This window comes from Mchenga conophoros, linkage group LG23 (genome assembly GCF_057382185.1).
Source record: "Mchenga conophoros isolate Kocher_MC1m ecotype Shallow Benthic linkage group LG23, M_conophoros_male_GT1.1, whole genome shotgun sequence".
NCBI classification, from domain to species: Eukaryota; Metazoa; Chordata; class Actinopteri; order Cichliformes; family Cichlidae; genus Mchenga; species Mchenga conophoros.
Genome location: NC_140547.1, coordinates 45,166,439 through 45,181,577, shown reverse-complemented (window position 1 = coordinate 45,181,577; position 15,139 = coordinate 45,166,439). Strand labels below are relative to the sequence as shown.

The window sequence follows — 15,139 nt, the reverse complement described above, 5'->3', positions numbered from 1 at the left end:
AGCTTGATAAGCTGTTGTTAGAATTTATTTAATATTACTTTAATGCCTAATGCTATAAGTAGCTGACAGCTGGTAACTGTGCAGGGGCGGGTCTAGCACGGTTTTGCCAGGGGGCCAGCTGGGGCATTAACAGGGAAAAGGGGGCACAAAGAAATACTTTTCTTTCTTATTCTCGTTTAAAATGTCTCGCTTTTAATAAATAATTATCTGAATCTTATAACCAAAGTTTTTATCTAACGTAAAATGTATAGAAATCTGATATTGTATATAGTAACTATTAAGTCTAATATATACCCTAGTAAGTTATAGTACTTTTTCCTTTGGGAAGATACCATCTGTGCAGTCTGCAGTTCTGTTGAAGAAAGATGTTGAATCTATTTAATTGTTGTTGAAAAATAATTGATTTCTGTGCATTTTTTTTAAATACATGCATTAAATTAAAGTCGATAATGTCGATTAAGCATCACGAGGCAGAGGGTGGGCGATGGTTCCCTTTAGTTTTTTTTTTTTGCTGGGAGTTTGCAACCCTATTAGTTAGGTTGTTTAATATTTCTGCTAAGTACTCTTTAAAATACCAGAATAGGGAGTGATAGGTTTTGTATTGTTGATTGTCATTTATGCTTAGAAATATTTACTTATATATGCTTAGAAGTATATAATCATTTGTAGATTGAAAGAATGTCTCATTCTAGGAGGTCTGTAACAACTCTGTGTAGCATGAAGAGGGGGTGAGTTCACTCCCCTACAGAGGAGAGGTCGTATCTTCTTTTGCTGATTTATGGTATAGCAAACACACGTATATCTGTTTAAGTATAAGAGCCTTTTGTTAGATGGACCCAGACTTCTGGCACCAGCTTTGGGGAGTCTTCACAGGGTCACATCTTGACCTCACACAAGTCACACACACACACACACACACACACACACAGGCAAGGTACTCTTTGTGTGTATGTAGACGTCATATGTTAATGAACCTATGCATATTCATGTAACCTCAATAAAAGGACAGTGGTACGGGAGGACGGACGAGAGTGACTGGGGTCAAGCGAAGGAATGGCGCTTTGTCCGGTCATTTCTCCCGTGCACGAGAAACATGAAGTCTTTGCCTACTTGTGTCTTGCTTTGCAGTGTAATTATATTGTCTTCAACGTTCCAGCGGATGGGTTCAAGCTACAAACCTATCAACAGAGATGCACATCACCTAATATGCTTAATTGGTAGTAGGCTTTTGAGCCTATACAGCTTGGAAGACAGCATGCATGAAGAGGATGATGTGGACAAAATACTCATTTGCCTAATAATTCTGCACTCCCTGTATGTGTGTGCGTGTCCAGGGTTCAGCTGAGACAGTGTCCTTCGCCCTGCCAGGCTAAGTAAACAGTCTTCCAGCCAACCCAGGTGGCCTTGCATGGAATAGGAAGGAACAGACTCAACACAGTCGTTATCAGGGTGTTTTTGTTCGGCTCCAGCCTTGAGCCCACAGCTGGCGCCGAGAGGGTCTCCGCATAAGTGATGGTGCTTTTTACTTTAGTGCGAACAGCTCATATGAATTTCAAAGCAGTTCTACAGTCCAACACTGGTCTCTCAATCTCCCGTTGGAGAGCCGCGAGCTTCGCCATACTTGCGTTCTGTGATGTTGTCATTCTTGTGCTCAAGGAGCCGATTCTGAGAACTCACGGCAGTGTGCCTCCCCGAGATGTCATCCAATTTGTGCCCAGAGATGTTATTCTGAGCGAGCCCTTCCGAGATGTATCCAGTCTGCAGTCAGAGATCTTATTCTGAGTATCCACAGCAGCCGTAGCCTCTCCAAGATCTTATCCGTGCTGACTCAATGAGCCCATTTTGAGAAACTCACGCCTCTCCCATCGTTCCAATCCCAGCGGGCAGCCTTGTGGGGGTTTGAACAGCCGGTTCCGCTTTCTCAAGCCAGCTCCGATCAGCCAGAACCCTGTTACCATGGTTCCAAATAGGTAGATATCTTCAGCACGCAGACTCACCCGAGCCCAAACTTCTCGTTGAGAAATTGCATTTAGGGACCAGTTTTCAACAGGACAATGACACCAAACACACCTCCAGGCTGTGTACTAGAAGAAGTATACTAGATGGCGGCGTGCACAGACGCAGCGGCTCTATGCTCTCCACTTGGGTGCCTTTCTTTTTTGTTTCTCCACTTTTTCTTCTTCTTTTGTTTTCCTTATTGTGAAGCCAAATTTTCCTACAACCATCTGGAATTATGCAAGATCGGATATAACAGCCAGATCCCCATTACCAGTGATTATCAGAGGGTGCACAACATCCCCCCAGAGATAGCGAGAACATCGGGTGCTCCGTGGATTGTTATCGGCTCTGCCAAGAAACGCAGGCGGCGGAAGGAACGCAAACAAAAGCGGGGATGCCTGTCGGGCCTGCTGGCCAGGCTAAAGAAGCAGCCTTTCAAACCACCGCTCCCGAGCATCTTTCTGACCAGCGCACGGTCGGTCGTCAACAAAATAGACGAACTGAACCTACTTCTCGCCGCACAGCCAATCGTCCGTGACTGCTGTGTCCTGGTCGTCACGGAGACATGGCTCACTCCGCGAGGCTCCTGCCTACGACAGCCGTAACGCTCCGACAATCCATCAAGCGGTGGTAGCTTAGCAAAGTCGTACTGAAACATCTGACAGATTTTCGAGCGCCGTGCACATAAAATCGTTTCGAGGTCAGTAAACACAACCAGAGTTCATACATAAGGCACACGGGGTTATAAGGGGCTCTGTCGACTTTCAGAAAAATCAAAGGATTGATTTGAAGTGCGCCGTATTTTCCAAACAACACGGTAATAACGACGGCCCGCTAGCATGCTCTACCAAAAATAGTGCTTTGTTGTGTATCTGACGGACGAAAGCTAAACCAGTTCCACACCACTGAAGCTGCAGCATTTTTACAAACCAGTTCTGGTTCATCCGTTTCATTTAGCGATCCACTTTCGCTCTTCTCATTCTGCGTCATCATCCAATTCCACCTGTGATCTTGTGTCACCATTGCTCTCTGAGCTTTGTGTTGCTTCTTCTGTCACCTGACAAATAGGACATACATGACAATAAGAATAAAATGTGGAGCTGCTTCAGTGTGTCTGTCACTTTGTGCAGATCTTGACTGATCAGTAATGTTTGTAGGCTGAGTGCATTTTTAAAACAAGTTGTGCAAACTGCACTACAAGGTGGAATATTTGCAAAATCATAACTATGACCTATGAATACGTCAGTGCCATTAAGATGAAATTCTTGTGTCACCAACATTTTAACGTTAGGCATATAATTCTAACAGCCTCTGTAAACTAATATCCTGGCTGCTCGAGGCTGCTGTTTTCTCTGACAGCTTCACTTAGATTAGAATTAGAAACGCTGCTCTGAGACTGAGAGAACTAACAGTGCTGCATGTTGTGCTGTTAGTTTCCAAAACACGTTATTCATGGTTACATACAGTTTTAGACTGATGTGGGCCAAAGCCTAGCATAGCCTGCAACGTTATTGTGACGGACACATTTTATGTGTCAGACCCAGGACCCTGAGCAGTTATGGACTAATATTATAATGTATGTATTTTGTATTGCTGTCCCTCGTTCTCCCTGCTTGTAGACGTGTGTGTGTGTGTGTGTGTGTGTGTGTGTGTGTGTGTGTGTGGCCCTGGCAGGTGATTGGCCACACCTGCAGCTGATCAGGCCTGTCGGAGGAGCTATTTGAGAGTGTGGTGGAGCTCTCTCCGACGCTGGATCATTGCGTGGCTTCACGTCAGTCTCTCGACCAGTTCCTAGTTTGAGTCTGCTGCATTATTGTGTGTCTGACGGCTTCCTCTCTCTTATGTCCCCAGGAGTTACGGGGAGACGAGAGGACAGCGAGCACGGGGTGCTCATCACGGAGAAGCGGAGACAGGAGCACTAGCACTGGGAAGAGGACACGTCACGGGAGTCGGGAGAGCACGGGATTTATTGTCATGTCTGTCCATCGCTGTAAATAAACGCACTGCTTGTACATAGAGCACCGCGCCTGTGTCCTCCTTCCCTACACCCCCACGGTCTGCCAGCCAGACCGTGACATTATGAGTGAACTTGGCTTTAAGTGACTTACAGGTTTCTCTGAAAAATACTTTCTTATATCCAGGTTCTTCCTCTTTGCTGCCGTCCTCCTCTCCTCCTGGGAGCGCAGGCTTGCCGCTGCTAAAACTCAACAGAGCTCCCTGAAAGGTTCAGCCAATCACATTGGCCATATTTGTCACATGAGGTAGGACTCCAGTACAGGACGTAATTTAACTCTTTCGGCACCGCTGGGTGAATGAGACGTTGACAGATTTTTTTTTTCTTCTTTCTATCAGGTTTGCTTTTCTTTACTCGAAGAGATCAAATTATTGGTGAGGACAATTCAATAATCGCTGGATATTGGTGGGGACATGTCCCCTCCGTCCATGCCAAATCGACGCCCTTGCCCGAATCGATTCAATCCATGATTCGATTCGATTCGATTCGGGGAAATTTTGCCTCAGACAGTCAGCAATATTATAATTTAGATCATCCCCCCCCCCCCCCCCCCCCCCCCCACACACACACAGCCTTATGGGTACAGTAGTCTCCCGCTACACCTCCTTTTAGCTAAAGACATACTTCATAATGACTCACTCAGCTCACAAGAACAGGAATGCAGAACATTATCAAACGTTAAAATGATACACATCTCTCACTTGTTCACTTACATTTAAACGAAACACATAATTGTAAACATCTCTAACAGCCTAAGCCAGCTTTGAATAGGGCCTGAATGGATAACTTCAGAGAATTACACATCCAATCTTACACGAGGTCTCACCGCTCGACCAGATCTGGTAACAGTCCCTGTTGGTGTGAGGTGGCTCCTATTTCTCCTTAGAAAACCTGTCTGTCTCTACCACATAAGATCTGGGAGCACTGGCAGGTCCAACTACTGCTCCAGTGGTTCCTTCAGTAGTAATCCACACCTTCTGTCCTGACTCTATGTCTGCGGTTGTAGTGTTTTGCCTGCTCACGCCTCCCCTCCTCATCCTTCTCGCGAAAAGCCTGTAGGTCGGGCCACTTTGGCACCAGCTTCGCAGCAGCTTGTGGCAGAGAGGTACGCAGGTGTCTCCCCATGAGCAACTGTGCCGGTGAGAGCCCATGTTCCAGTGGGGTGGCCCTGCACGCTAGCAGTGCTCTGCTGTAGTCACAGTCCTCTCAAGTCTTTAATGGTACGATCAGCGCGTTCTGCCTCCCCGTTGGCTTGGGGGTACCTGGGGCTGCTCGTTTCATGTGTGAACTGGTACTCTTTAGCAAAGTGCTTGAACTGTTCTGATGAAACTTGCGGCCTGTTGTCCGATACCACAGTCTCGGCAACTGCATGTCTTGCAAAGGCCTCTTTTATAGCATTAATAGTGACCTCTGCTGTTGTGTCTCTCAGTTCACCAAGTACCACGACCAGATTTGGTGTGTGGTAGTAACAGGCAAATGAACTTTTTTTTTTTAATGATTTGAATATATATGAATGCTTGTGCATAAATACACAAACAATACACATATGCTTTCATGCTTTCAATTGTGTCATTTACGTGATCTAGGTCAGCGGTCTCCAACCTTTTTTGCACCACCGACCGGTTTATGCCCGACAATATTTTCACGGACCGGCCTTTAAGGTGTCACGGATAAATACAACAAAATAAAACTAGTACCGAAAAAAGAAGATTTATTCATAACACACGTGAAAAGACCCAGGAAAACCGAGTTAATGATAAAAACGATAACAAAATAACGCTGAAAAGCGATAAAAACCCTGAAAACCAGACATTTCACACCTGAGCCTCAACTCTCGCGGCCCGGTACCAAACGACTCACGGACCGGTACCAGTCCGAGGCCCGGGGGTTGGGGACCGCTGTTCTAGGTAGCTCTGTTTTGGAAGTTCAGTTCAAGCTAGAAATGTGCTTTGGAGTTTGTACGTGTTTTGTCTCTAGGGGCCACCACATATATTTCTATTTACATTCAGGTGACAGCAATCCATGGATGGTTTCGACATGCAAGAGGATATTTTCCCCGGTGCCCAGCGGGAGAAGACACTGCTTGCGATGTCGATGAGGTCCTGTGGCCAGACCCCAACAGACGGCGGGATCCATGAGCCCACGTATGCACAATTGTCATGATTTTTTGTGTGTACAGTATAGTGTTTTTTCTATTACTGTATTATGTTTGTGTTTTGCTTTATCTGAATTGATGGTGCTGCAGTGGACAATATTGAGTAGGCCTATTTGCTTTTTTTGGTTGTTTGTGTCTCCTGAAAATGTGCCTTCAGAATAAACAATGACAATGAAAGACTGCAGTGTTTTATATGAAGTAGACTAGTGTGTCCCCCTGATCTGATCTGCATGTGATGCAAGTATGTGTCATTTTGTCAACAGAGTTACATCTTGACAGAGGAATGTTAGGTTTTGACAGCAGAGTTTCAGTTTGGCACAGATGTGAATGGTATATTTTGATGTGTCATGTTTACTTGTGTTTAGAGTTTTGGCACAATGAGCGACGTTTTGCAAAATGTGTTCAAGCAACGGGCAAAAACTGTAACATGTTTTTCACCAAAGATTTCAGCAATTATAAAAATTCAACTCAAGCTATTCAGCTATTAGCATTCACACTGCATTTTCTACAGGAAGTACATTTTATATACCAGTTTCAGTTCAAAGTGCATTAAAAATAATAAATAATTATTAAAAATAATACCATCAATATGTTACTGCACTACACTTACTGGACTTGTGGAAGTATTTTGAGAACCATAAGAGATTCTTACAAATGTTTGAAAGAAAAAAAATCTTTAACATAGCTGGAGACTCGTGTAGAAATATGAATGAGTTTATAAAGTTTCTGTCATGGTGTGCTGTGACAGGCAGGTAGTAGGACCCAAACACAGGACTCTTACGTGGAATGAAACTTGAATCGGCAGCTTTTATTGCTGGAAACTCAGGTGGACTCAAGAAACTACAAACTAAGAAACAAGAACTAGGAAAACAAATCAGGAACTATGAACAAGAATCAAGTAAAGAACACGGAGGAGAAAAAACACCCAGCCCACTGAAAACTAAAGAAACCCCCAAAACATGAAGAACAATCATTAAGGAACATATTTACATATTTAGAGTTACTGCAACACCAACACTGGGTCACAGCTTCAGTGTCAGTCGGTGACTTTTGGTCTGCAACAGCAGCAGAACAGACTTCTCAGTCTTTTGAAGAAGCCCTTTTTCTTCTTCTTGATCTGACGGTCTTCGGACTTCATTCTGGCTTCAGGTTCTGGAAAAGGTTCCTCAAAGGGAACATCAGGAACCGGCCCAATTTCAGAACAAGATCCGTTGATCATATGATCTTCACCTTCAACACAGGATTTGGACTCGCCATAGGGTTCCTCACAGGGAGCGTCGGGCTCTGCAACACTTTCTGACAGAGCTCCTTCGATCGTAAGGTCTCGAGTACTCAGACTGGATGCCCTTTCAGAAAGAAGTTCCTCACAGGGAACGTCGGGCTCTGCAACACTTTCTGACAGAGCTCCTTCGATCGTAAGGTCTCGAGTACTCAGACTGGATGCCCTTTCAGAAAGAAGTTCCTCACAGGGAGCGTCGGGCTCTGCAACACTTTCTGACAGAGCTTCTTCGGCTGGTGGAAGATTTGCCACTGAAAGGCCGTCAGAGGAGCGCTCACCATTTGTGCTCTTCACATCAGGACTTGAAGGGGGCTCAAAGATTTCACATATCCGGATCCTTGCTACATCAGCAATGGTCTTCAGCAACAGGGGTGCAAAGTTTGCAACTTGGATAGACAGAATTTCTTCAGGAAATTTCTGTCTAATCTCCGTCAGGATGCTGTCGACCAGATCGTCTCGGATAGAGCGGGTGAAGATGGCCTGTGTTTCCATCGCCGTGAGGCTCTTGGAGACACGATCTAAAGTGGCCTTGGTGACACTGGTGGAGAGGATACTTAGACTCTGGGAGGCCATGTTTAGGAGGGGACGAGGAGGAAGCTCCCAGAAGCCCTGGAGAACGCGGGGAACTACCTCGACCACTACCTCCTGCGCGGTGAGCAGTTTGCTGTTAGGCTGTTCCTGCTGCTTCTTTTTCAGGATTTCAACGTAATCCTTCACCGCGCTGAGGAATTTAGGTGCTCTGTAGAAAAACATGATAAGAGTTATCTGTTAAACATATTCAAAGCATCATTTAAATATTGAAACACTGTAGCTGGACTGTTAACCCTGTAACCACCTTTGTATCATACATGAGTTTCTGAGACCTCGATCTCATCAACATGATCAATACTTGCTATAATTTCTAAATGTTGTGGACAAAACTCTTTTTTAGTCTAAAGTTAACATTGTCGTTAACACAAAGTTGCCAAAAACACCCAGTGTATCAAATGTGATACAAAAAATAAATACACAATAAAAGTAAATCATACACAACATGACATAGCAAAGAACTCATGTGTGGCTTTTGTTTAAAGGGTTGATAAACATCTCAGTTCCAAAGAATCTGAATTTTCTGGCTGTTTTTTGATGGGTTGGGTCTTACAGGGTTAATAACTGTATGTTACATGTGACTCACTGAAATTTAGGAGGTACGGCCTCTGGGAACTGAAGAAGCAACCTGGCTTCAAATTCAACGTCCCTCATTTTATTGCTGACGTTCACCGCCCACACCTGAAACAGAAAACACATTTACAGTGCGCTTATGTGTAAAGGTTATGTGCACGTAATGAAAAAAAAGTCTTGTGGGTTTTCTCGTCTTACCAGCCTTAGAAGAGGTTTGGCTTCCTCTTCGTCAAAATCCTCTAACTCAAACTCCCACAGCCTTCAAAAGAAAGCAAAGCAGAGGTTTTCTCTCAGCACTTACACGTCACCACAAACAGACTTTCAGGTGTGACAGTAACTCACTGCTCTCTGAGCGTCTCCCTGCTCTTCTCCACCAAAAGATCTCTCAGATCTTCAGCAGTGAGGTTCGGTGGAATTAGATCTTCCTGCTGAAGTCTGAGAAACTCCGTCATTATCGCAACCTAAAAGTAAAGGAGACATTTAATCACCACCACTCTCAGGTCCTCAGAAATGACCTGATATTTTCTGTCAGCTTTGGTTTGCATGAATCTGGGTCTAACCTGAGCCTTGTAGCCCGGAAGATACCAGCAGATCTTTACAGCTGTTTCATAAATCGGTGTGTTGAACAACACCTGTCAAAGAAATAGCAATTTAGTCATTGTTACTTAAAATGATTCTCAGTTTGTCAACTTTTAAAACGACATCAAATTCTTCAAATTACTGAAATGCAGTAAAAGCAAAAGCGTCACATACCCTGATAGGCTTATAGATTCCTTGACTCTTTTCCATTTAAACGTGTTCAAATCAAAGTCAGGAAGAAAAACGTCAACTGCTCTCCAACGATGGCGTACGGGGGATCTGGACCTGAAAATGCTCTCAGCTCGGTGGTCTCGCACAGATGAGCTCTTTTGACAGTCTGATGTTTATTTATGAATGCAGAATTTCTTGAGCAGTCACCATGGAAACTTGATGCAGCTTCATGTTGTTAAATTAAAAGTAAACACTGTGTATTTTGCACTACACTCCACTAAACTTATCATATAAGTAAATAAAGTGTGGGTTAGGTCCCTCCTGTGGAAAGAGCCACACAAACCGATGGATCAGAAAAGACAAAGTCAGCTACAGCATGCCTTTTCATATTATGTGCCTGCTTATCTCCATTTCTTTACAGTAGATGGGAACTTTTGCAGTAAAGCAATGGCTTACAAACAGTGGACTGTGGACTAATGCAGACATCTGAAGCCTGACAGCAGCTGGTATATACACAGCTTTGGACAAACTGGCCCTTTAAACAGCCCAGAGGAAGAAGAGACCTCTGCGTTATCAGTGCAGCCTAAAGCACAATAATAATAATACTATTAATATGATTTTTAGAGCAATAATGCCCCAAATAATGAAGTCATTAATTACACATCCGTCATGCTTCACAGGAGGTCAGGAGTGACCGATGAACGTGATGCTACATTAGAGTCTGTCCTATGAGTTCAGCAGGAGGAGGTGAACCCACAGCTGGGACCAGTTCTCTAGTGGGTCCAGTATCATACTTGTGTTCATCCTGGTCTGAACCTGGTCAGAAGAACTGACTTCACTTTTGAAAATTCAATACTTATAAAAGGTAACCCCAAACAGTCTACAACGGCTGTTTTCTGTCCACCGAAGCAAATTTGATTGACGAGGTTTTTGTACCTTCACTTCTCCAAAAAGCAAATAAAGAGATTAAACAAAGATTTACTGAACGACCGTCAGAATTCCCAGAGCTAACGTAGATCGCTTTATGCTCTTGAGTCAGGAGGGATAAGAAAAGTGACTGCAAACATTGTGGAACGATTCATAGCGTTTGATTGCTTGTGTGAATGTATTAAACAGGAAACCAGGAGCTGCAGAAACCCAGTAATGCTGAAGACGCATGCGTGTGCGTTTATTACAGGTTTTTCTGAATGCTTAAACCCTAACTGTGATTCTTACAGCACAATTCCTAAAACTATTGATACTTATAGCAAAACCACTCACTGAGTGTGCAAAACTAAAAGCACAAACACTGCTTTGCACTCAGTTTGCCATTTTGTAACACACACTTTGCAAACCTGTAGCTACAATCCACTGCACAGCACTCTTTTTGCAGAACTGTAAACACAACTCACTGCTTTGCACTCAATTTCCAAATGATCAACGCACTCCTAGCAAAACTATACACATTTATGGCCATTATTTACACTATTTTGTCAACTGTCTGGCACACTGCCACATGTGAAAGCTTTTTTAGATAATTAGTTCACTTTGCAATCAGCCTAAGCACTATGATACAGGTAAGCTCTGTGTGTGGAGTACAATGGAGGGAGCAGGAAGAGTGAGAGGAGGCCGAGGAAGAGGACGTGGAGGTGAAGAAGTAGGATGAAGAGGACGACAAGGACAAGGAGGAGCAAGAGGAGGAGGAGGAGGGGGGAGAGGACGGGTAAGAAGAGTAAGAAATAGAATTGCTGATGACATCAGAGCTACAATAGTGGACCATGTCATCAACCGTGGAGTGACCCTGAGGGAAGCTGGCCAACGGGTCCAGCCTAACTCGAGCTGCTACACTGTAGCAGGCATCATGAGGACATTTTGAAATGAGAATCGGTGAGTACAGTCACTTTGCACAAAGACTTGTAGCACTGGATGGATCTATAACAGAAGTATGAGCTCAATCTGACATGGCCTACCTTGTGCACAGAGAAAGCAAAAGCCAGATGTGTTTTTCATTCATACCATCAGTGTGTAGTTGGTGCATTGTGTGCTTAGTAGATGATGGCTTGTGTTAACTGTTGGACACAAAAATACCATTTTTACAAAGGTGTGGAGAGTTAATCAGTTAAGTTAAGGCTTATTCGCTTTTACAAGGAAACTACAATGTTTTGCTGATTGGGTGAAGAGTTTTCTTACTTGTGTGTAGAGTTTTGCAAAAATTGCCAATAGTTACAAAAAATGTGCTCAAGCCATCAGAAAAAACTGTAAGTGCTTCACATGTTAACTGTGTTGTGTTTCATACATGACTTCTGTTGTTTTGTTTCTTAGAGTTCTCATTTCTACACTGTGAAGCCTGCATCAGCATTAAAGGATTTCTTCAGCCTGCTCGAGCTGCGGGTCCTTGCTTGGCAATAATAATCTTATGGTCGCTGATAACGCCCGATCGCTGTGTGTGCAGTTTCTTTCTCACAGCTCATCACTGGAGTGAATACTCACTCACTACTTAAGTGCATGGACGGGTGTTTATGTGTATCATAGATTTCAGTTATAAACCTCGTTTATAATGAAGCAGCTTCTCTGGTTGAATCCTGTCATCCTCCTGAGATATCAGATTTCTCCAGAGAGCCGCTGTCTTACAGCCTCCGACTACCTACGTGGTCTCCGTTGGGGGGGCAGAAGAGGCCCCAGCCCTCCATGCACCGGTCCTGAGGCTCAGAGAGAGAAACTCTTGTCTAAATTAGAGGCATTTTCACTATGTCCTTCGCTACAAGTGAAAAACCTGGGTGTTATTTTTGACTCTGAGCTTGGTTTTATCCCACATGTTAAACATGTAACCAAAATTGGATTTTATCATCTAAAAAATATAGCCAGAGTCCGCCCTATTCTCTCTCGGGCCAACACGGAGATGCTGATGCATGCTTTTATTACCAGTCGCATTGATTACTGTAATGCCCTGCTCTCTGGTCTTCCTAAGAAGACTTTTTTTTTTTTAGAGGTTTGCATTAGAGTGCATTGGTGCTTGGGCATTTTTTATTTAGCATGGTTATACCATTGTGAATGTAGCTATATAAATAAATATGCTCAAGAGTCTATCATATGTTTGTCATGCAACTAAAAATTTGAAAATATATTTTTAAATCAGTAACTTTGCAAATTTAGAGGATTTGTTTTCAGACAACATATGTGTCACATTTTAAACAGGGTTTGAATAATCAGCGCTGACATACAGACATTTATGCTCTGGGTATAACAGACATGCTTACCTTGTGAAAGGCCCTGGGATGTCTTGGAGCAGAGAAACGCGCTGTATTGTTGCTTTTCTCTATTGTATAAGCAACGCCCGTAGGTCAGAAACGCTCTGTGCGGGTAGCAAAGTCGGCTCCAACGCACATCCAGGCATCCGTGTGAAAGAACGGTGTCGCTGCAGCTCTCAGGATTGATAGGGTTTGTATTGTTGATTGTCATTTATGCTTAGAAACATTTACTCATATATGCTTAGAAGTGTATAATCATTTGTAGATTGAAAGAATGTCTCATCCTAAGAGGTGTATAATCAATTGTGTAGTGATAAGTTGTGTGATCTTTAACAGGCTACAGAGGCTTGGTGTGCATTCCTGGAATGCACACCTGCATCTTGGGGGCATGGGAAAAGTTCGCATCTTGCCTTATTGTTTTATGGTAGGATTACCGTAGCTACGTTTGTTCTAGTCTAAGTGCTTTTCTGTTTAGATGAACTGCTGGACTTCCTTACCGGGGGGGGGGGGGGGGGGGGTCTAGTCTACCCTCTTCCTGACCAAGGATGTTTGCTTGTGTGCTTTTATGACCCTTTGATCAGCAGTACCACACACACATACACACACACACGCACACACACACATACACAGGCAAGGTACTCTTTGTGTGAATGTAGACGTCATATGTTAATGAACCTATGCATATTCATGTAACCTCAATAAAAGGACAGTGGTACGGGAGAACGGACGAGAGCAACTGGGGTCAAGCGAAGGGACGGCGCTTTGTCCGGTTCTCTCCCATGCACGAGTAACATGAAGAACTTGCCTACTTCGTGTCTTGCTTTGCAGTGTAATTATATTGTCTTCAACGTTCCAGCGAACAGGTTTATGCTACAAACCTATCAAGGATAGTCAGGCTTTTATTTATATTTGCATTCTGGTGGGTTAAAACTAGCAGCCTCTGTGTCCCGCTTGGATCATCATTCCGAAAATTCAGATATTTAAATAAAATGGTGAATTGGCTCGTGATGAGGAGCCACTTAGATCCGTAAAATGAGGTTTGATTAAATTAAACTCGTGTGAATTCTACCTCTCTGCTGCTGTGTTCCAAACAAACGATGTTATCTACATGTCCAAACTGTGTGCTAAGTACCTCACACCGCTGTGTCTGGGATCCGAAAAAGTAAAAAGTTAAAACGCTATACCTTGCGGTAGTTGTGAAGTGCTGAGGAAAAATACAGGGTTTCTGATTAGGGTGTTTTTATATAGGTGGACTTGGTTTCAGTTGGGCTCTGAGATGTAGAGATAAAAGAGTAGGATGTAAAGAAGAAAGGTGGAAAGCCTATGGAGGTTCAGTTGGTCTGTAGAAAGTGTAATTGACAGATAAAAGAGCAGTTTGTAATGAAAAAAGGTGGAAACTATAGAGGTACAGTTAGTCAGTAGGAGGTGTAATTGTCTGCCTGCAGAGATAAAGGTGTGGGGTGTAAGAAAAGGTGCAAAACCTTTGGAGGTTCAGGTGGACATGGTTTCAGTTGACCTCTGACATGATAAGATAAGATAAACTGTTTGTAATGAAAAAGGTGGAAAAACTATGGAACTACAGTTGGGATGTGTGAGTGCTGGGATGCTCTTGATAAAGGGAGCCTCTTTTATTGTTTTATGACTTCTTTTGCTGACTGTTGGGGGCCTAACTGTAACCCACTCTGTCTAACTGTTGCAGAGTGTGACTAGTTAAGAATCTGTAGTTTTTAGAAGTAACACCAGAAAAGGGTTAGGGTTAGGGTTAACCCTTAAAACTAACATTTTAAAAGTGTTATTCAGTTTTTCCTCCTGCAAATCTTTAGATCTTTTTTAGAAAAGCAAAGTCTTGATGAACCTGCATGAGTGCTCACTGTGTATGTTAACAATGATCAGATAAGTTTCTTTTTTGTTCATTTAAACCTGTTTTATATTTAGTTTTTTTCTAATTTGACTCGATTCACAGAAGATGAAGCATGTGAACTGAAGTTAAAACTAGAATTTCTTAGAGAGACTCCGCCTGAAAGAGTGAAACCCGCATGTGAGATTTTGTGGCCTCTGTGTGACTGTTGGTGGGTCAAAAAGGTTTCAGCTGCACAGCCAGACGTTATTGAGCGAGCCACCGGTTGAGAGGCACACTTCTCGCAGCTCCTTCCTTTCGTCAGACTTTAAAAGAAACATTTATAGGGTTTAGAGATATTAATATTGATACCACCTCTGGAGAGGTTACGGTGTTGTGCCAAAAAGTGATTTCCAATGTTTCTGTGTATTTTTTATGTGTAATATCTTTACGTACGTTGGTAAATAGACTTCGGTTGTCAGCTTAAGGCTGTGTGCAGGCAAGAGTGGAAGTAGAAGGACCCAAAGTGCAGACACTCGGAGGCGGAAAGTAACTCAAAACTCAGCTTTTATTGCTGGATGGCAAAAAGTGGCAAAACGTAACAAAAATCCAAATAACGTTACATGACCAGGCAGCCAGAACACACAGCATAAATGAAAGCAGATCACGATACCGACACAAAGAAACACAGGGCTTAAATACACAGAGGGAGCAATCA

At 43.3% G+C, this 15,139-nt stretch overlaps 2 protein-coding genes across 2 annotated transcripts in view; both read right to left on the bottom strand.

Moving 5' to 3' along the window:
• Nucleotides 1–15,139, bottom strand: part of LOC146548102 (NACHT, LRR and PYD domains-containing protein 12-like) — a 431,005-nt gene that overhangs the window by 87,333 nt on the left and 328,533 nt on the right. The gene's annotated exons all lie outside the window — the stretch shown is intronic.
• LOC146548113 (uncharacterized) lies at nucleotides 5,592–11,122 on the bottom strand. Its single transcript, XM_085266249.1, has 6 exons — nucleotides 9,361–11,122; nucleotides 9,168–9,239; nucleotides 8,950–9,068; nucleotides 8,806–8,866; nucleotides 8,621–8,715; nucleotides 5,592–8,185 (listed from the first exon to the last, which is right to left on the bottom strand). The coding sequence occupies exons 1-6, from the start codon at nucleotides 9,394–9,396 to the stop codon at nucleotides 7,204–7,206; spliced, it is 1,365 nt and encodes a 454-aa protein (XP_085122375.1). The 5' UTR covers nucleotides 9,397–11,122; the 3' UTR covers nucleotides 5,592–7,203.